At 37.7% G+C, this 23,346-nt stretch overlaps 3 protein-coding genes across 3 annotated transcripts in view; 1 reads left to right on the forward strand and 2 right to left on the reverse strand.

Moving 5' to 3' along the window:
* The window catches only part of LOC311585490 (olfactory receptor 6C74-like), a gene marked incomplete at both ends in the record, with an annotated part of 128,373 nt that overhangs the window by 13,027 nt on the left and 92,000 nt on the right, over positions 1-23,346 (forward strand). The gene's annotated exons all lie outside the window — the stretch shown is intronic.
* Positions 8,493-9,431, reverse strand: LOC311585479 (olfactory receptor 6C74-like; the record flags this gene model as incomplete). The annotated part of the gene is made up of 1 exon (XM_084760699.1): positions 8,493-9,431. One exon carries the CDS (start codon positions 9,429-9,431, stop codon positions 8,493-8,495), a length of 939 nt encoding a protein of 312 aa, XP_084616825.1.
* LOC311585463 (olfactory receptor 10C1-like) lies at positions 16,014-16,976 on the reverse strand (the record flags this gene model as incomplete). Its single annotated transcript, XM_084760680.1, has 1 exon — positions 16,014-16,976. The coding sequence occupies one exon, from the start codon at positions 16,974-16,976 to the stop codon at positions 16,014-16,016; it is 963 nt and encodes a 320-aa protein (XP_084616806.1).

Genomic DNA, 23,346 nt, shown 5'->3' on the forward strand with positions numbered 1-23,346 from the left:
GTCTTTGATCCACTTGGATTTGAGCTTTGTTCAGGGTATATATATTTGCATTTTTGCATGTGACATCCAGTTTATGAAGAACTATTTATTGAAGATGCTGTCATTCTTCCACTGAGCATTTCTGGCTTCTTTATTTAAAAAAGGCAGGTATCTATATAAGGGACTTATATCTGAGTACTAAATTTAATTTCATTGATCTATATGTCTGTATTTGTGCCAATACTAGCCTGTTTTATTGCTATAAATCCATATTACAACTTAAAGTCTGGGATTGTGATCTTTCTACCAGTTCTTTTATTAATCAGGATTGTTTTAGCCACCCCAGGTTTTTATATGTGTATTCCTATGACATATACATTTTTGTTAAAACTGTAGTTGCCAGTTTGAATAAAAGAATTACTGGCCCAGTGTTATTATTTGGAGAAAAATATAAAATGCTGGCCATACAATCTGCTGACTTTAATGTGAACCAGGGAACCAAAAGTGGAAGCAGAAAACTGATTTTCCAAAGTTTTCCTCTGGCCAAATATGTGGGTCATGCATATATATATTCATAAACATTACACACACACACACACACACACACACACAAATACACACACATACACACACACTCACATATAATACACACACTCACACATCATACACACACCATACACACTCATACTCACCCATCATACACTCATACACACTCATATCATACACACACACTCACACATTGTACACACACACTCAGACATCATATACACACTTACATATCATACACACACATACACCCACACTCACACACACATCATGCACACTCATATTCACACATCATACACACACTCACACCTCACATGTCACATACATCGTACACACACACTCACACATCATACACACACACTCACACATCATACACACACTTACATATCATACACACACATACACCCACACTCACACACACATCATGCACACTCATACTCACCCATCATACACACACTCACACATCATACACACACTTACATATCATACACACACATACACACTCACACATCATATACAAGCACACACACATTATAAACAAAAATTTTGAAGAGCTAAAACAGTAAATCACAAGATTAGCAAGGAAATAAATACATTGAAAACTAAGAGTTGTTTAAAACATATATTATAACTGCAATAAATTAAAACCTAATGATTTATTAAGCATAATATTAAGTAGTCTCTAAAATAAGAAAAAAATCTTTAAAAATTACTTATATCAAACAAATAATTACTTGTCTATTACTTTTTGCTGATTTGATTCAGCCTTTAGAATATTCTGTTCTATCTAAGAAGAAACAATTATTATAGGGCACTTCAGAAGTCTGAAGAGATACATTAATAGACAGAAAACACTCTCTGAACTAATATTGTAAAATTATCTGTCTCAGGAAAAAAAAAACACTTGAATGTCAATATTATGTATAGGTTAAACGCCATGACCTTAAGTAAAAGATAAAATATAATCATACTATTTAGTGCTAAAATTGTTTAATAGGTTTTCTTGTTTTGGTTTGTTTTGGTTTGCTTTGGTTTGGTTTTACAAGACAAGGTCTCTTTCTGTGTTAGCCTTGGCTGTCCTGGACTTGCTTTGTAGACCAGGCTGGCCTCAAACTCACAATGATCTGCCTGCCTCTGCCTCCCAAGTACTGGGATTAAAGGCATGTGCCCTCACTCCAGCTGTTTAATAGTTTTAAAAATGATTTTATTATTTAGATGATATAGTTTGCTATAAGAACACCAATAAATACACAATTAATGAAAATATCCAACAGTACTTCAGGTATAAAATTTAAAAGAACTTTGTATAAATTGAATGTTTTATAGATATCTAATAGTTTCATATACCTAAGGTGTCCACAAATCTGATAACCTAAAAAAAACTGATAACACTTAAAAATAAAATTTCCTCGCAGTGAAATTTAATCTGTAGTTTGATTCCATTATTAGTAGAAATCCAGTCAACCATATTTTACCTTTCAGCAAAAAAAAAATTCTGTCTCATTTTAATTTTATCCTGATTAAACTTTGGTTATTAGTTTCTATAATTACTAAATTATTTCCAAGTAAACTTAAACATAACCGAAATGAAAGAAATTCAAAATATAATACGTTAACTTTTGAAATTATGACATTTAGTTATATTTTATTATGCTTTATCAATCAGCTCTTTTATTATGTTTTATCAATCAAATTTTTTTCTGTTTTAGGATTTTTTTGTTATTGCGTTGCTGAATACAGATAATCTTTCTTATGTTTTAAATGTTTCCCACTTCCCATACACCTCTCTTGCTTCCTCTAAAATTCATGGTACCCTTCCCTTTTATTATTTTTGAAAACTAACATGTAGGGGGGAAGCAATCATTAGCGTATCCAACTTTGAGTCCCATGAACCTGATCTATCAACAATGACTCACCATGCAGTATACTCCTAAAGAGATAATAGTGGCTTTCCTGTCTTAGAGGTAACCAACAGTTCTGTAATTGGACTTAAAGGCTTACTCAACAGGAAGGATGTCATAGATCTTAGAAGAGAATGTACTACAGCCACATTACTAGACACACATGGTTACTAACTGCATGCAAATCTTATCCTTCTACCCATAGGTAATTGTATCTGTCATCCATTATCAAGGACACTTCTATTTGCAATGGATCGATACCATCACAGAAAACCACAACTGGTCAAAATACAGAGCACAACTGACCATGGCATTTCCACACATCCCCCTCCCCATGGATACACATACAACACAACCCTTACAAGTAAGGCACAGAGAATTTCTCTGAATAGGGACAAAAATACTAAAAGATCCAGAGCATGGGAAGGCTACTTGTGTCTAGTAGAAATTACACAGATGCTACATGCAAAATAGAGTTCTAAAAATGATTCAGATAGTTACCTCATTCCTTGACCCTGTCTTCATTTGGTAGTTTCCTCTTTGCTGATATATTTATCTTCCTTTTCAGCAAAACTGAATTTGACAATTAGAAATTATCAATGAGCTATACTTGCTCAAAATACATTGATCACAGTCAACATTCCAACATTCCCTTCTATTTTAACAATGTACTAAAACATGATTGGCTGATGCTCTTTGGAAAAAACCTTTATTTAACTTTTCATGTTTGCATGACCTCTACACTGCCTAGGTCTTCACTGATTAGCCAACAGAAGGACTGCAATTTTCTCCATAATTCTCTAGTGTGATTTCTTGTTTAAACTGCAAAACTAGAAACCTAGATGCAAGTTTGTGAAGCAGAGTCTAGCCTTTATTTTGTGACTTATATCATAGGTGAGGAATTATTTGAAAATCAAAATTTTATGACCTGATCTTTTACATTTTGATTAAGTTCCTTTGTGTATATAATTCTTTAATGTTTAAACAGTAATGCCATGCATGTGTCTTTGCAAATATCATGCATTTATACAATGTATATTGATCATATCCATTCACCACTGCCTTCTTCTACCTCACCTCAGTGTCCCTCACCTTCACCTCTCTAAACTTCATGTTGTCTTTTTATTTTAATTTTTGTTATTAAAAATTATTCTTAAATGTTTTAAAGAAAACTAATTTTATTATTTCACTTACCATTAACAGAACATGTAGCATCATCTTTTCTTGAGTGTATGAACAATCAAACTAAAAGGAAAATATACTCAATGAAAGCAATATTTAACATTGTGGACATGAAAATTAATATAAAAGATTCCTTCAGGCTAACTAAAAACAGAGTATTAACATGTGAATTTTGGCAAACAAAGCAAAATTTACTCTGAATCATATCTCTGAGCATTTAAGCTCATACCTTAGACAACAAGAAATTATTTTAAAACATTTTTATACTACCAGAGGAATTATGAGGTAATACATATACGTCCAACTAATTTTACTTCACAATTTTATAAAATTATGACAGCAGAAATCATCTAGAAACCAGATAATAACAGTTCCCAGCTATTTAAACACTACAGTGGCCTCTACAGGAAATCTAAGGGGACAATGTCCCTGAGGAAAAGGAAGAATAATTTAAAAACATGAAAACAACTTTTAAAAAAAGCCAATCTGCCTTTTATATTTATCACTGAATAAAAATAAGTCTATTAGCCAGAATGTATGAGCATTGTGCTAGGGAGCTGAGTAGGGAAGATGGCAAGTTGAAGTCAGATTATTTACATAGTAAAACAATAAAAGTAAAAGCTCTTCTTAAAACCCTGTGGCAAGAGTGTTGTCACAAGTATCAGCCAAACCTAGGTTGTATAGTGATTATCAGGCCATTAAGGACTATAATAGCATGATTTTTTGTTTCTAAAATGTTCATTTTTACAAGTATAATGGTATAAATTACTACAATAAAAATAACCACTTTGGGGACTTTAGTGTGGCACCATGGGCAAAGTGCCTGCTATGAAAGCATCAAGACATGAGTTTGGTTCCCCAAAGCACACACAAAGGCTGGATACAGTGTTTCTGTAACCTAGGGATGATGATCCTGAGACCTCACCCAGTGACCAGCCAACCAAGCAAACGCAGGGATACAGTGTGTCTGTAACCTAGGGATGCTGGTCCTGAGACCTCACCCAGTGGCCAGCCAGCCAACCAAACACAGGGATACAGTGTGTCTGTAACTTAGAGATGCTGATCCTGAGACTTTACCTAGGGACCAGCCAACCAAGCAAACACAGGGAGCTACAGATACAAAAAGAAATTGTATGCCAAATTTTTGGTCAAGTCATCAAGGGAAGACACTTTGATGTTAGCCTCTGGCCTCCATGCATACCTGCATGGGCTTCTGCATGTGAACACACATGCATCACTCCCAACCACACGCACCAAAATAAAAAAGACATTGTAAGACCATTGTAGAAGTGCTATAGCAAGTGTTAAGTAGTAATATTGTATCGTATGACAATTATTACTTTGTAGATAATGTCAAATTAAAGCCACTTGAGGAATAATTACTTTGAGTGTCTGTGTTCCCAGTGTGTGACTCTATCACTAAGGTGACAGTGCCTGAGTATTCCTATTTGCTTTTTCAAAAGCTATAGTCTTCTAAATCAATGAGTCAAACGAAACTGCACAAATTGTGATTTAGAAGTGAAGTTTGGAATCATTTGTATGATTAATTGTTTAGTGTGCATGGGTACCCCAGAATGTGAAGGCCAGAGGACAACTTGCAGGAATACATTCTCTTTTACAGTGGGGAACATTTATCTCCTGAGTCATCTTGCCAGCCCTAATTTGGGGACGTTTTCTTTTTTTTTTTTTTTTTTTTCTTTTTTCTTTTTTCTTTTTTCTTTTTTTTTTTTATTAATTTATTCTTATTACATCTCAATGGTTATCCCATCCCTTGTATCCTCCCATTCTTCCCTCCCTCCCATTTTCCCCTTATTCCCCTCCCCTATGACAGTTCCTGAGGGGGATTACCTCCCCCTCTATATGATCATAGGGTATCAAGTCTCTTCTTGGTAACCTGCTGTCCTTCCTCTGAGTGCCATCAGGTCTCCCCATCCAGGGGACATGGTCAGAGGTGAGGCACCAGAGTGTGTGAGAACGTAATATCCCACTCTCCACTTTACTGTGGAGAGTGTTCTGTCCAATGTCTAGATCTGGGTGGGGTTTAAGGTTTACCGCCTGTATTGTCCTTGTCTGGTGCCTAGTTTGAGTGGGACCCCTGTGCCCAAATCTGCCTATCATAATGTTCTACTTGTAGGCTCCTAGGACCCTCTGGGTCCTTCTACTTTGCCTTTCTCTCATAAATCTCACATCTAGAGTCCCACTAGAATGTCCTCTCCGCTGTCTCTGTTTCCTGGTAAGTGAAGGCTTTCGTGGGACATGCCCATTGGGCTAATATGCAGATATAAGTGAATATATACCATTTGAGTCTTTCTGCTTCTGAGTTAACTCACTCATTATGATCATTTCTAGCTCAATCCATTTATCCACAAATTTTGGGAATTCCTTGTTTTTAATAGCTGAATAGTATTCCATAGTGTATATGTACCACAGTTTCTTTATCCATTCTTCTACTGAGGGACACTTAGGCTGTTTCCATGTTCTGGCTATTATGAATAGGGCTGCTATGAACATGGTTGAGCAAATTTTCTTGCTGTGTGCTGGAGCATCTTCTGGGTATATTCCAAGGAGTGGAATAGCTGGGTCCTGAGGAAGCCCTATTCCCATTTTTCTGAGATAGCACCAGATAGATTTCCAAAGTGGTTGTACTAGTTTGCATTCCCACCAGCAATGAAGGAGTGTTCCTCTCTCCCCACATCCTCGTCAGCATGTGGTGTCGCTTGAATTTTTGATCTTAGCCATTCTGATGGGTGTAAGATGGTATCTCAGCGTTGTTTTGATTTGCATTTCCCTGATGGTTAAGGAGGTTGAGCATTTCTTTAAGTGTTTCTCAGCCATTTGATATTCCTCTGTTGAGAATTCTCTGTTTAGTTCCATGCCCCATTTCTCGATTGGGTTATTTGGTTTGGTGGTATTTAATTTCTTGAGTTCTTTATATATTTTGGATATTAGACCTTTGTCAGATGTGGGGTTAGTGAAGATCTTTTCCCAGTCTGTAGACAGTCGCTTTGTACTCTTCAATGATCAATGTACACCTAAACTCAAAGTTTATTCAGTTTTATTAATTGTTATAGTATCTGTCACATATTTATCACTGCTTTAGTGCTTGTTTATTCATTTTTGTTAGTCATCATAAGAGGAAAAGGAGTATAAACATAAAAACCTTTGGATTTTGAAAATTTAGAGAAATTGTTGTATATACACTCATGGAAGAATCTAGAAATCATGAATAAAGATTATATGGAGATCTTTTATTTAAGATACAGTTTTATAAGCCTTATATAATAATTACAATACAGCAAAGAGATTAATAATAACACCCTGGCAGATCAAATATATTTAATGTATAAAATAAGAGCTAATAGAGACTAAGGTTCAGTAGACAAAAGCCCTGCTATACTAGTATCCTAAAGCTTGAGTTTAAGTTCCCAGTACCTATGTAAAAATCTTGGTGCCATCACATGTGCCTATAACCTCAGACTGTGGGGGGTATGGAGACAGGAGGCTCCTGGGGGCTTGCTGAACACTAGCATCACTTTAGATGAATTATGAGACCTTGAGTCAGGTAATAAGGTAGAAAGTGATGGAGACACTGATATACTTGTGCACACAAGACACACCCACAGATGCACAAGCAGTAATGAAGAAGAAGAAGAAGAAGAAGAAGAAGAAGAAGAAGAAGAAGAAGAAGAAGAAGAAGAAGAAGAGAGAAATGATGCCTGGTATAAAGTTTTAACAACATGTTATACCTAATACATAGATGTAGAGAGATTTTAATCCAACCACATGGCTACTCTGGCAAGGGATCACACCCAAAGTCTGTTTATATTAGCTGCAACACAAACACGCCCTTAGTATTCACTTTTAATCTCTCTGGCTGGAAGACAGTAACACAGTGAGTACACACATTTAATCAAACACAAGGGACGTCTAATTGGGGGGCAGACAAAGTGACAAATCAGAAACGGATTTGACAGAATGAGTCAGAGACAGGCTATACTTGAGAGCAGGCAGGAAAAGAGATGATGCTTAAGAACAGTGCAATGAGAGAAGAGTTCAGCTGAGTGCATTTGAGCTGAGCTGAGTTGAGCTGAGTTCAGTATATGTAACAATTCAGAGAGGAGCCAGTTTGAATCAGTCAACTTGGAGAGGAGTTTTAAGCCAGAACAACTGAGTTGAACCAGCCATTCAGAGTTCAGGAAAAAAAACTAGGAAAAAAGGAAATAAAAGTAACATTTACTGAGAAACTTGTTGTTAAACCTGACAACAAGAGTTTGGTCCCTGAGAACGTAACAGTGGATGTACAAAACTAACTACCACAGGTTTTCCTCTGATGTAGAATGCACACGCACACACACACACAAATAAATGTAATACAAAAGTTAAATAGTGTAAAAAATTATTTGATATAGTAAAAATATTGAAGATACCATTACTTTGAGATATTTACAAATAAAAGGTTTATGTTGAGACGTATCTTATCTTTTTATTGTAAAAAAATAAGTATTTTATTTACAGTCAGATATTTCAATGTAGCTCCAGGTTTACCTTATATTAGTGATTAGCATGTCTGTTTCTTCCCTCCATATTTTCCCATATACCTCTCTTGCTCTCTTTAAATCTTATGGCCTCTAATACTGTACATATACATCATATACATACACATAAACATATATGCATATATCACATATATACACAAATACACACACAAATACATATATTCCTAAAGGCATCAAGTATCACCTGCTCAGTTTGCACAATTCTATTTGGAGTTGTGAACATGAGTAACAATACAAGGAGAGGAAATGGACCCGGACTTATCTCAGGGTCAACTGGTGTTATTAAAATCTCCTTTCCTCATTTCCTTCATATAATTAAACAGAACAGTCATTTCTTAGAGAAAGATGCAATCCGTTGCATCATATTAGTGAATGCCTTTTTCACTTGCTGATTCCTCAAGGTGTAGATAAAAGGATTCAGAAGTGGAGCCACTGAGGTATTGAGCACAGAAATTCCCTTGGAAATAGACACTCTCTGCTTGACTGACGGTTTAACATACATGAAGATGCAGCTGCCATATGAGAGGGATATCACGATCATGTGAGAAGAACATGTAGAGAAAGCCTTCTTCCTCTGACTGGCTGAAGGGATTTTTAGAATTGTCAGGGCAATGTAGGTGTAGGATATGATCACCATGACCAACGTGAGTAAGAGTGTCACCAAAGCTGAGACAAATCCCATCATCTCCAGGAGCTGTGTGTCTGTGCAGGAAAGCTGCAGGAGAGGAGTGGTGTCACAGTAGAAGTGGTCAACAATGTTGGAGGCACAGAAGTCAAGATCCAAGCCTAACAGGAGCGGTGGAAAGATGACAAAAAATCCAGCAAGCCAACAACTGAGGACCAGCTGCACACAGACTTTATTGCTCATGATGGTCATGTAGTGCAGGGGCTTGCAGATGGCTACATATCGGTCATAGGACATGGCTGCCAGCAAGTAAAATTCTGATGCTCCAAACAGGAAAGCAAAAAACACTTGAGTCAAACAGTTGCCATAAGAAATGGTCTTATCCCCGGTTGCCATAGTAACAAGCAATTTGGGAATACATGTAGTAGTGTAGGAAATCTCTAAGAAGGAAAAATTCCGAAGGAAAAAATACATGGGGGTCTTCAGGTGAGCATCCACCAGGGTGAGGGTTATGATGGTCAGATTGCCTGTGACGCTGAGCATGTAGGTAAGAAGCAGGAAGATGAATAACACAACTTTCCACTGTGGGTCATCAGTCAAGCCTGCCAGGATGAAAACTGTCACCCTCGTATGGTTCTTCATTGTGATGCTCTGACTCTTAGCTGGTCCAAGATGAAGAGAGAAGGGTTTAGGAAGAGGTTTTCACTACAGAACTATACTAGTGACACATCTTGATGAAAGATACCATCAGCATTGCCAAAGCGAAGATTTAGACAGAACATTACTAATCCATGATCTAAGGAGGTCTATGCCAGGAAAATAGTAGTTTGTTGGTTAATGCATCTAAGCAGAAAACAAAGTGTTACTTTATAATTATACTTGTGAATAACTTATATAAGGGTGTTATCTGTTTATCTCTTTTAGGTGACTATATTATCGGGAAATTAAAGACACAAGAAGACAGAAAAGCTATTTTGTTTCTTGAGCATACAACATGGTCATATTTGCCATTCTCTTAAGGAAGCTTAATTGAATACAATATTAATTATTTTCAAAGAAATCCAGTGACGTTATTATCTTGGAATATAGAAGTCTATATTGAAAAAGAAGGGAAAGGATAAAAAGAGAAGAGAAGAGAAGCGAGAGAGCAAGGGAGAGAGAGAGAGAGAGAGAGAGAGAGAGAGAGAGAGAGAGAGAGAGAGATTCTTCCCAGGGTCAATATACCTTTCCAGTTTTAAAAACTCATCTAGCTGAAATATCTAATTTTGAACTCCCTATTTTCAAGGGGAAGATGTAATTTCAAAATTGAGAATGAATTATTGAGGTAATTTTTAGAGTTTCTATTGAATTAAATAATTGAAGTAATTTTATCTACAGTTTCTATTACTATTTTCATTACTTTGATTTCTGTTGTCACTCTATGTTTTGCTGACTTATTCTTCCAATACCAGTTCTTTAGCAACAGTTTGATATTATCAGTGTCTATAGTAAACCACTGTGGTTTCAAGAAAATTACAGTTACAGGTACACTGGACAAGGAGGAACATGTGAATACAGTTTTAGAAAGTTGTGTAAAGTGAGAGGATAGAAAACTTTGTAGAAATATAAGATATAGGGTATTTAGAAATGGGAAATGAGTGTGAAGAGTAAAATTTTAAAGTCACAATGTTCATAGTTTAAAATTCATAAATTCATAATGTATATGATGCAAATGTGATATTTAAAACCTTTAAGCTTCTTTTTTGTTTACCTCTAAAGCTTACATTTTTCTGGTTCATCTTATGAAGAGATTCACAATATGAATACATGACCTGCAAAAGAGGAGGATTATTTGGTAAATTTAAAAAGCACATTGAAGCAATCAAATAATGACTCAAATTTTACTCATTTTTAGTGGATATGTATTTTCCTCACAGTAATATTAAAATCTCAAGTTAATGAAAAGTTAAGAAAGGACAGCAGGTTACCAAGAAGAGACTTGATACCCTGTGATCATATACAGGGGGAGGTAATCCCCCTCAGGAACAGTCATAGGGGAGGGGAATAAGGGGAAATTGGGAGGGAGGGAAGAATGGGAGGATACAAGGGATGGGATAACCATTGAGATGTAACAAGAATAAATTAATAAAGGAGGAAAAAAATTGAAAAGTTAAGAAATTCAGGATATAGCTCAGTGTCAGAGTGCATGACTAGCATACATAAGACTGTGGGCTTGGTGGTAAGACAGAATGTCAGGGGCACAGGAGAAGGGAAAAGAGATGGGAAACTATGAGGAAAGATATTAGCAAGTAGAAGTAGATAACTAAATATATTGAAATGGCACTATTAATAAACAAAATTGCTTAGATTTATGTGGCCTTTATGTTGGGCATCTAGTATAAAAGTAGTAAAATCTATCTATTGGGAAACGTCTTACCTAGGATCTTCATCATCAGACACACAGATGCTTACATTTTCATGAAGTACATGGCGTTCTAAGGTATTATTTTTGCCTTAAGGATATTATGGTGATTATTTACTACCCCTCTAATGTATATGTTATTCCTAGGAGAGGTTGCAGATAAATAAAATAAGATATCAAGTGCAAAGAAAAACCACACTTGTTTCAAATAATATTAAGAAATGTTTGCAGAGGCTGGCATGGTGGCACACACCTGTAATCCCAGCACTCAGGGAGGCAAAGGGTGGATCTCTGTGAGTTTGAGGCCAGCGTGCTCTACAGAGTGAGTCCAGGACAGCCTAGGCTACACAGAGAAACCCTGTCTCAGAAAATAAAAAGAAATGTTTGCAGGAACTATTTGGGTTCTATGACAGGTCTTAGAATGAGAAGCAGAAATCCCATGATAGTGAGGAGAACTGAGGCAAAGTGCAGGACAAAGCCACAGTCTACTTGGAAGCATGGATGATCTCACAGTCGGCAGACGGGGCACAGAAAATCGTCACTGTTATTGGACACTCCCTTACATACAGAGAGTCATGAAAGCATCTCTTACAAGTTTCCCTTGTTTTCACAGATTATCATAATGTCCAAAAATGTAGGAATTCATATATCTAAACCCCAGAAATCACAGTATTATTACTTAAGATCATTTGTGCAACTTCAATCACACGTACCAATGATTCCACAGAATATTATGAAAAGAGTAGAATTCACGTTGAAGCCAAACGCATGAATGAACTTGCACTTAGTTGTATCACCCGTTATGAGTATCAGATTAATTTGAAATGGAAAAAGGTTTTAGTTGTAATTATCAACAGTCAAAGGTTGTATTCATCTTATTTTCTCTGAATTATAGTTTAAAGGTGATGAAAACATATCAACCTTTTCATAGAAAAATTTTAAAAATTAACTTAATGTACCTAGTAGAAAATATTGTTTAACTTTTGCAAATGTTTTTATAATTATGAACCCCAATTAACTGTAAAAAGTCTAAAAAGCACTACAAGTTATCAGAAACAACTACATACACACCACACACACACCCACACACACACACACACACACACACACACACACACACCATAAAAAGGCAGATATATAAACACAGTTGTACTTGGACCAGTATCTTTATACTAAACTGTTCAATCAGGTGACTGATATGAACACAGACACTGAACTCCTCTTTGAATGCACCTGACTTTATACCACAATACATGATGTGTTTTTCTCACCTATTAAAACAACCTTGTAAACAATTTTGTTAGGTACTGTTTTCCAATGAGATTTTTTTAAAATCCTCTTTTTACTGTAGTAATGTGGTCTATGAATTGAGTAATTTTCTACCTACTGCCCATAGTGCCATATGCAATGAATCCATCCTAATCTTGGGGAGTCTTCATGTGCTCACTTCCTGAATCAATACTTAAAGAGATAATAAAAATTCTCATGAGGATTTGAGACTCATAACAACATTTCCCCAGAAATCAGCACTTTTATGTTATCCAAATGTACTCCCTAGACAATCTGCATTTTTAAAAACAGAGTTCTCAATAGAGAAATTTCAAATGGCTGAGAAAGACGTAAGAAATGTTCAACATCCTGAGTCATCAGGGAAATACAAATTAAAACTACTTTGAGATTTCATTTTACACTTGTCAGAATGACACACAAAAAAGTGACAGCTAACGCTGGTGCATATGTAAAGCAAAGAGGACATTCCTCTATTGGATTAGGAGTGCAAACTTGTACAGCCACTTTAGAGGTCAGTGTGTGAGTTCCGCAGAAAATGGGGAATCTAATTGATCTACCTCAAGACCCAGCTCTGCCACTCTTCTGCATATACCCAAAGGTTGTTCTATCCTACCATAAGGACACATGGTCTACTATGTTCACTGCAGCATCATTCATAAAGGACAAAAACCTATAAACAACCTAGGTGTCTCTCAACTGAAGTATACATTTAAAAATATGGTACATGTGAAATTTGCAGACAAAGGGGTACAACTAGAAAAAAATTATCTTGAGTGGTGTAACCCAGACTGGAAAGACAAATGTTGTGTGCACTTGTGAGTGAGCATTAGCTGTTAGGCTGCAATCCACAGAGCCTGAGAGGTTAGGGAAAGAGAAGAGTTATAGGGGAGCATGAGCTCCCTGGGGAGGGGAAATAGAACAGACTCTGAGAGGTTCCTCACAGATCATCGAGGATAGAGAAGCCAAGCTGGTTCAGACTTGGAACCTTCCCCCTTACATTCTAGGCTCTTTGGCAGGCGAAGGCACTCTGAAGGCTACAGAAAGAGAAACCTGGACACTAACCCAGCCACAAAACCCCTTTACCTACAATCTGTCTTGCCTGCTGGGTTTGCTGGGGCAATGATGGCACAGAGCTTGTGGGAGTGGCCAACAACGTTTGGCTTAAGGTGAGGCCTGCACTACAAGAAAGAGCCTATGACCCACACAACCTGGATGGCCAGGAGCCTAGGATATGCCACACACAACTGAGAACAAATCAAAGGAAATGATTCCTAATGGTATTCTGTTTTACTCACGGGTTGGTGCCTTTCCCAATCATCATCAGAGAGGCTTCCTCCCGCAACAGATGGGAGAAGGTGCAGAGACCCACAGACAGATATGATGAAGGTGACAGGGGGGAAGGGGGAGAATCTAAATTTGTGGTCTCCATCCAGTTATATATTTGATTTATAAGAGTGTCTTTTAGGCTCTGGTCCAACCTATCCAAAAACCTTTCTCTCAAGGGAAAGTCCAAGAATCTAGTACTTATTCAGTCTATAAGGCTGGATGTCTCACCTGGTCTTTGGTCTGCTGTTATCACAAAGAGTTGGGTTCTAATGCCAGTGAAGAAATGAATTTGTAAGGAGAGTCAGGGAAAGAGGCAAAAAGCTAAAGCTTCCTTCTTCTAGTCCTTTAAACAATCCATCATAAGAATGTATATGAGTAAAGGTGGGTATTCCAACTTGAAGTGATCTGGATTTAAGCTAGGTCTTCCTGCCCCAGCTAATTAAAAAAACAAAAACAAACCACCCCAAAATGCCTCACAGGCTTGTTTCTGGTTAACCTCAGATGTCGTCTAGTTGACAACCAAAAATAATGGCTACACAACCAATTCTTTATCATACATATGTGTTCTTCATCTTATTTAATATTGTGAATATCAAATACAAGTATATCAATTATGTTAGTTTAGTTTATTTCTATTTTTTACTCACAACGTATCCCTCCAATTCAATTTACGATATCTAAGGTTCAAATCCAAAACTTTACACTTATAGTAATCCATGGCTATTTCTATAAATCTGCACTTGACAACAGTGAACAAGCAATGACATGAGATTTCTTAACCTTCTAGGATCAAGCTTTAAACAAATATTCTTGGCATGAGGCATGGACTCTATATCTCTACTAGATCTAAAGGGAAATACATTACTGGATTCTTTTTCTTTTTCTTCTTCTTACTCTTCTTCTTCTTCTACTACTACTACTACTACTACTACTTTTTAAAAAATATTTCTGCTCCATGACTAACTACTTCTAACAATTTTAGAAAATGGTGGTAGCCATGACACACTGATGCAAAGTTGAAAATTTGAATAAACCAGATTTAGTGCTGCTAGTAACCCCAGATTTTCAAGAGACTGAGGTAGGAAAACCATGGATCCAAGAACTAAATAGGCTATAGAGTAATCTCAAGGCTTGTCTGAAAGTTCAAATTAAAAATTAAAAAGGGAATATATCTAGTTAGATAGCAGTACACTTTCTTTTTTTCTCCTTTATTAATTTATTCTTGTTACATCTCAATGGTTATCCCATCCCTTGTATCCTCCCATTCTTCCCTCCCTCCCATTTTCGCCTTATTCCCCTCCCCTATGACTGTTCCTGAAGGGGATTACCTCCCCCTGTATACATATGCTCATAGGGTATCAAGTCTCTTCTTGGTAACCTGCTGTCCTTCCTCTGAGTGCCACCAGGTCTCCCCCTCCAGGGGACATGGTCAAAGGTGAGGCACCAGAGTATGTGAGAAAGTAATATCCCATTCTCCACTCTACTGTGGAGAGTGTTCTGTCCATTGTCTAGATCTGGGTAGGGGTTTAAGGTTTACCGCCTGTATTGTCCTTGGCTGGTGCCTTAGATTGAGCGGGACCCCTGGGCCCAAATCTGCCTATCATAATGTTCTACTTGTAGGCTTCTAGGACCCTCTGGATCCTTCTACTTTGCCATTCTCCCATGATTCTCTCATCTAGAGTCCCACTAGAATGTCCTCCCCTCTGTCTCAGTTTCCTGGTAAGTGAAGGCTTTCGTGGGACATGCCCCTCATAGCAGCCTTATTCATAATAGCCAGAACATGGAAACAGCCTAAGTGTCCCTCAATAGAAGAATGGATAAAGAAACTGTGGTACATATACACTAGGGAATACTATTCAGCTATTAAAAACAAGGAATTCCTGAAGTTTGTGGATAAATGGATTGAGCTAGAAATGATCATAATGAGTGAGTTAACCCAGAAGCAGAAAGACTCAAATGGTATATACTCACTTATATCAGCAGTACACTTTCTTAGACTTGAGTTCAATTCCAAATACAATAGAAAAGGTTTTGAATAAATTAATGATTAAACAAATAAATAATCCTACTATATGTTATGTTTTAGTTGTTTACATTGAGAATTATAAAGTATAGATAAGTGTCTTCAATAACAATGTGAAATGAAAACAAAAAACATTTTGGATAAACTCTGCCCAGTGGCAAACGCATCAGTGGCTGGGGCTGACCTAGTCTATTTGTCTAAGAAGTTTCCTCTGTGTCACCCTTTGAAAGGCTTCTTTCACTTCCTTGTTCCTCAAAGTGTAGATAACAGGATTCAGAGCAGGGGTGACCACAGTGTACATGAGAGCAGTAGCCTTGTCAGTGTCTGGAGTGTGCGAACTCTTGGGCTGCATGTAAGTGAACAAGGCAGTACCATAGAAAAGAGAAACGACCAGGATATGAGAAGAGCAGGTAGAGAAAGCTTTGTGTCTTCCCGCTGCTGAGGGCATTCTCAAGATGGTTAGAATAATGCGGATATAAGAGCACAGAATGAAGACACAGGGACTCATAATGAAGATCAGGGAAACAACAAATATCACAATTTCATTCTGGGAAGTATCCACACAAGCTAGCTTCACCACAGGCATGATGTCACAAAAAAAGTGCTGAATCGTTCCTGCTCCACAGAAGGGAAGAGTGAAGATCCAGGTGGTCTGAGCTGACTCTACCAGGATCCCAGTCATCCAAGAGGCCCCAGCCAACTTCAAACAGACAGAAGGGCCCATCTGCAGAGTGTAATGCAGTGGGTAGCAAATAGCCACAAAGCGATCGTAAGCCATGGCTGCCAGAAGGCAGCATTCTGTCAGCCCCAAGATGGTGAATACATACATCTGAGCTGCACAGCCCCCCACGCTTATGGTCTTGGGCTGCACCAGCAGGTGCACCAGCATCTGAGGCACCACACTGCTGATGTAGCACATCTCCAGAAAGGAGAGGTTGGTCAGGAAGAAGTACATGGGAGTGTGCAGGGAAGGGGTGGCCCAGATCACACGGATGATGATGAAGTTTCCTCCCAAGGTAAACAAGTAGATGGCCAGGAACACGAAGAAGAGGACAAGTTGCAGCTCTGCCAGAGAAGAAAAGGCCACCAACGTAAACTCAGTGCAGAGGGGCAGGCTTCCGTTCTTCATGAGCTCAGAGTTAGACATTTATGGACGAGGTCAGCAGCCACGGGCGACCTCAGCAATGGTACTCTACCACTATCAGTGTGCTAATAAGAGAGCAGAAACAGCTAAATGTTGGTGAGACGAACAACCCATGCAGGTGGGTAAACAACCCATTCAGGTTGGTGAACAACCCATTCAGGTGGGTGAACAACCCACTCAGGTGGGTGCACATTTCTGTTGTGGGTCTTGTTTTCTTTTCACAGAAAATTGTATAAAAAAGGCATCTAAATTAAGATTTTCAATTTTTACCTAGTAATGCACACAAGTGGCTTTTTAAATTTTTCAGAATATTTTACATAATTAAACATTTAAAAATTTTTAACATATACATTTATATTATTACTCTTATATACAATAGACTACCTATGGCAAGAAGAACCATGACACAATCAGGAATTATATAAATGTTACCTTCTTAGTGCTTTGGCTGTTTGTACTTGGCAGCCTTGAGGAAAACATCTTTCCTATCTTGGTGCATCTAAAATTCTGAATGTAAATCAATCTCCATTACATCTTGTCATTATCAACTTAAAACATCTATCTAGACCCGGAAACATCTTAACCCCTAAACAACTAAGCTACCTGGTCTTCAACTCCATTAGAGACTTGAGAAGAAATTATCTTGATTACCTGAGTATGCCGGGAGTGCATGTTAGTAGCTTTCGGAGGTTAGATCACTTCCTCCTAGCAAGATGGCCATGTCAGGCTACAGAGGAAGAGGTTACAGGTAGTACAGATGAGACTTGTTAGGCTGAAATCACACAAGCAGCTGTTTTACAATCGACATATGAAAGTGTTTCAATTATAAAACAAATTTAAATTAGAAAATATCATTTTCTGATTTTCAGATCTCTGCAGTTATCTCAATGGTCCATTTAAGTATTCAACAGAAATAAAAAGTATTTTAAAGCCACTCACTTAATATTTATTTACATAACAATCTGGTTTTGGCTTAAGTAGGATATGTTAATGATTAGACAAGTAAGATTCGCAGACATCAAAAACACCTAGGATATCCTTTTAAACTTTAGTGAGCCTTTTCAGATATTGTGACTAGAATGGCTATCTAGGAAAGAAAGCTTCTTATTGGTGTTGGCGTTGTAAGGTTCTACCATGCCAAATGACATCATAAAGTGTAGGTAGAATTTATTTTTATGAGAGACCATAGGGATTATATCCCCATATTGTGTAACTGCTAATCTCAGGAGGATTGTGTTAAAAAAACAACACAAAGCCATGTTTATTGTGCAATTTGGTTTTTGTTTTCTTGGTATGTTTCCAGAGATAATCTACTGTTATCAATTATTTCATTTAAGATACAGTAAACTAAAAGTTTCTAACTGATGCCCATGATTTACCTGAAACTCTAAGGACTGTGACATAGCAATCTTTATGAAGCTCAATTACAAAGTTACCATTAAGATCTTTGCAGTACAGGCAGGTGTAGTTTAGAATACATATGGAGTCCAAACAACCCATATAGACATTTCCATCCCATCCCATTGAACTGGTTGATACATTTTGATGCAATTTGTTTCTCTTAAGGAATAAACAACTTGGAGTCTGGCATCTTAGCCCAACGGGTAGCCACATCTAGTGTGATAACCTGACACCCTGAGTTCAATCCTTCAACCTAACTGGTGGAAGGTAAGGAAGTTGCCAAACATACTCGCATGTACACAGCACATACATGCTCACACACAAACATATACAATAAATAATTAATAAAATAATTACGACATTTTCAATCCAAAGCTTATGTGTGGTTAAAGTGCATATTTTCCACTGGCTTAAATATTTTAAGTTCTTTTTATTGAAACAAAAACAAAAGAAAGGAGTGTTGAGAAGCCAACTTTGAAGGTATTATTTTAAATAGATCTGTTTCCTACTTTTTCCACAACTACCAACTGCAATCAAATATTGGAGTTTTCAGAAGAGAGAAGTCTCAAGGGGGAGAATAAATCAAGAAGAGAAGATGCATGAGTGGTTAATTACACAAATGGATATATATACAGATATTTACTTTAAATACAGATATTTACTTTCCATATAAGAACAATACCTTAAAGAAATACAGGCATGTGTGACAAAGTGATCTGAGTTTTAACATTTAACTGGCCCAGTGCAATGCTGATCTGAGCACAAGCATGCCTCTCTGAATGTATGTGACTCTAAATCAGAGTCTATGGTTTGTTTTTCCTCATTCTGAAGCTACTCTTGTAAATGATTTCATTACCTAACTTATTTTAGAATTTTAGTTCCTTATTTGTGCATTTTAAATTATTTCTTTCTTATTACCCATATTGCCACAAAATGAGTTAATCATCATATTTGGGTTTTTATATGATCTTGTTGCCTGAAGGAAAGTGTCAAGAGGGAATAAAAATTCTCATGAGATTTTGAAATCCACATCAACATTTCCAAAGGAAATACTACTTTTTATGCCATCCAAATGACTTTCCCTAGACCAAAAAGAAAGTATTTAAAAAGATGTACATTCAAAGACTACTACAAACTGTCTCCAGAAGCCCAATGCACACTATCCTATTAGGTGCTCAGACACTTGAAAAACCAAACCAAACAAAAGGCATTATTTTTGTGAAACTTCAGCAAAATTGACTCCATTAGGTATTTGTGATTGAATAATTGATAAAGTAACTGATTTTGTTTTACTGATGTTTCTGAAGGCTGGGAGCCCCATCCCAACTCAATGATTGCGTAACAGGAGCCACGTTGCTTTTTTTTCTCCCAAATCCATTTTCATTTGCCTATTGAAAATGACAATGCAAGTTTATAATCTTGAAATTATATGGAACTATTTTTAAAATCTTTAGGTCAGTATGATCCAAGTTAAAGTTAGTGGACAAATGGTGAATAGAAGTCAGAGGGAAAAAAAACTTTTGAAAGTGGAATTTAAGATTCTATTTTATACTTAAGTAACATTTAACTTGTTACTTAATTGTTTACTTTACATCCCAATTATAGTCTCCATCCTCCTTTCCTCTTGGTCCCACCCCACAAAACAGCTCACCTAGGGAGAAGTGATCAAAAACCATGCAACAGAGTCCATGTCAGAAACAGCCCCTCCCTACTAGGGGATCTACAGGAACACCAAGTTGCCCATGTGTAGGGGGCCTAGATCTAGTCCTTGTTCAGTACTTCATCTCTGCAGCTTCCCCTGAGCCCTGGTTAGTTCGCTTTGTTGGTCTTGTGAAGCTGTTGTCCCCTCTGGGTCCTTCTATCCTTCTCCAACTCTTCAACAAAGACCCCTGAGCTCTGCCCAATCTTTGAATGTGAGTGTCAGTGTCTGTTTCAATTCTTTGCTTGGTGGAGCCTCTCAGAAGACAGCTTTGCTAGGTTCCTTCCTGCAAGCATAGCAGAGTGTCATAGTTAGTGTCAGGGGTTGACTCTCTCCCATGTGATGGGTCTCTGGTTGGTCCAGAGATTGGTTAGACATTCCCTTCTCTATTACTGGTAGTGGTTCAAACTTATACAACCACTTTGATGGTCATCTGGTGTTTCCTCAGAAAATTGGAGTTAGCTATACCTCAAGACTGAGCCATACCACTCCTGGGCATATACCCAAAAGATGTCACACCATACAACAAGGACATTTGCTCAACTATGTTCATAGCAGCGTTATTCATAATAGCCATAAACGGAAAACAACCCAGATGTCCCTCAAAAGAAGAATGGCTAAAGAAAATATGGTACCTTTGCACAATGGATTATTTACTACTCAGCTATTAAAAACAAGCTAATCATGAAATTTTGAGGCAAAGGGAATTGTAAAAGACTATCCTGAGTGCAGTAACCCATACCCAGAAAGACACACATGGTATGGACTCACTTATGAGTATATATTAGCCATATACTACAGGATAACCAACTACAATTCACAGACCCAAAGAAGCTAAGTAACAAGGATATCTCAGGGGAGAATGCTTGAATTTCACTCAGAAGGGGAAATAGAATAGGCATCTGAAATCCTTACAGAGACATAACTTGGTAAGAGAGGAAGTAAAGAGGGACAAAGGTGTGGGGAGCAGATGTGGGAAGAGTCGGGGAAGGAGGACAGAAGGTTTGAGGACAGAAGAAAGACTGTGGGTAGGGACATTTCTTAGACAAGCTGGGGACTTAAAACAGGATAAGCTCCAGGAGGATATGGGGGTGACTCTAGCTGAGACACCTAGTAGCAGGGGTCCTAGATACTGAAGAGGCCACCCTCCAAGTGGAGGGATGTGGAACAGCAACCCACCCACGAAAACTCTGACCCAAAATATACCCTGCCTACAAGATGTACAGGGATAAAGTCACAGTCATAGGGGAAGGGAGTAAGGGGAAAATGGGTGGGAGGGAGGAATGGGAGGATACAAGGGATGGGATAACAATTGAGATGTAATGTGAATAAATTAATAAAATATATTAAAAGTAAAAAAAAGATAGAGCAGAGATGTAGGGATTATCTGAACCCATTGTTCTCTAACTAGTGACAGAAGACAGAAGCAAAAGAGCTCAGGTAGATTGGAAGGAAGTAACTGTAGAGGAACTTTAACCCAGCAACATGGTTGTTCTGATCACTTCCAGTGACTTTTTAGGTTTGTGGGATCCATCTGGAGTGCAGACATGCCCTTAGTGCATATGTTTAGTTTCAAATAATGAAGGTAAAAATTAGCTTGTAGAAAGAACCACTCATGCTTGAAAGTGATGACTAATTAAGGAGAAGAAAAGTGATGAATCAAAGAATGAGTCAGGGATAGGATAGTCCCGACTCTCACAAGAATAGAGAGACAAGAGAAGCTACTTGAGAGAGCTTTGCATGGGTGGGGGGGGGGACAGGGAGCTTTACCAGGAGAGTCTTACATAGACAGGTTGAAGTGAAAACAAACTAGATATAGGTGAAGACAAAACAAACTAGAGAATGAGAAGGAGCAAGAAGATTAGAACAGATTCCTAGAGCTAGTTTGAGACGAAGCAGAGCAATTCAGACAGAAGTTTAGAGGAGCCGGTTTGAATCAGTCAGCTTGAAGATGCGTTTGAGCCAGAACAGCTGAGCTGAACCAGCCAGCCAGATTTCAGGAAGACCTATAAAGGAGAATCTTATTCAGTGTTTTGATTATTATGTGTGGAACGGTCTTTCTTTTCTAGTGCAATTTATTTGATGTTCTGAATGCTTCTCATATCTTGACAGGCATTTCCTTATTTAGGTTAGGGAAAGTTTCTTCCATGATGCGGTTGGATATATTTTCTGTGAATTTGACCTGTTTTTATTCCTGCTTTCTAGATTCTTACAATTTGTAGACTTTGTGTTAGCATAGTGCCCCAGACTATCTTGGTGTTTTGTGTCTTAGCTTTTTTAGATTTATAATTTTCTTTGACTGAGGTATCCATTTTTTTTCTATCTTGTGTTCAATGCTTGAGATTTTATCTCTCATTCACTGTACGCTGTAAGAATTGCCTTGGACTGGCCAAAGTTTTCATTTACAGTTTTAACTCAGTTAAAAGTTTAGTGACTCATCCTTTAGTGATTCTGTTTCTACTTTCTTGTCTTGAACTGTTTTCCTAATTTTTTCTACTGTTTGTTTCTGTTTTCACAGACTTCACTGAGAAATTTATTCATATCTTTTTTAACGTCCTTGAGTATTTTCATTATAGATATTTTGAGGCCCATGTCTTGTGCTTCAGCTATATTGCACTTCTCAGGAACTATTACAGCAGATTTGCTGGGTTCTTTTGGTATATATTGTCTTAGGTATTAATGATTGCTTTTTTGTACCAGCATAAGCATCTGTATTTGTAATGACTGTGCTTGTAGGTGTCAATATCTGACTTTATCTTTGTTCCATTCTTTGGTTTCCCTTTTCCCTTCTGGGTCTTGGGAGAACGGGGATTCTATGAATTGCTTGATAGGGAATTCCTCTGGAATCCTGATAGGTTTGGCTACTACGGGTCCTGTCTTGACCGTGTTTCTAGGTATTGGGGGGCTGACAAAAAAGGATTGAGGATGAGCTAGAAGTGAGGGGTGTGAGTTAGATGGTCCACAAGAAGGAAGAAATCTGGGTCTGCAGTGAGATTTGTAGGAGTCCCCAGGGAATGGTACCAGAGTGGATGGGCAGCCCTTTTCAAGTGGTCTGATAGAGACTTGGGATGAGACTGCCGAATTTGCAATGGAGGGCAGAACAGAGACTGAAGATCATCAACCTGATTATCAGGCTGGTGTGGGCAACGAGTTTCCAAGTAGAGAGTGCCTCTGGGTATTGGTGTCTAACACAAAGTATGGGATACGGGCAGATGGCTAGTTCTACGGTGAGGTTCTGGCAAGTCTGCAGGTAAATAGAGAAAGAGAGGGAGA

This window comes from Acomys minous (genome assembly GCF_964271855.1).
Source record: "Acomys minous genome assembly, chromosome: 15".
NCBI classification, from domain to species: domain Eukaryota; kingdom Metazoa; phylum Chordata; class Mammalia; order Rodentia; family Muridae; genus Acomys; species Acomys minous.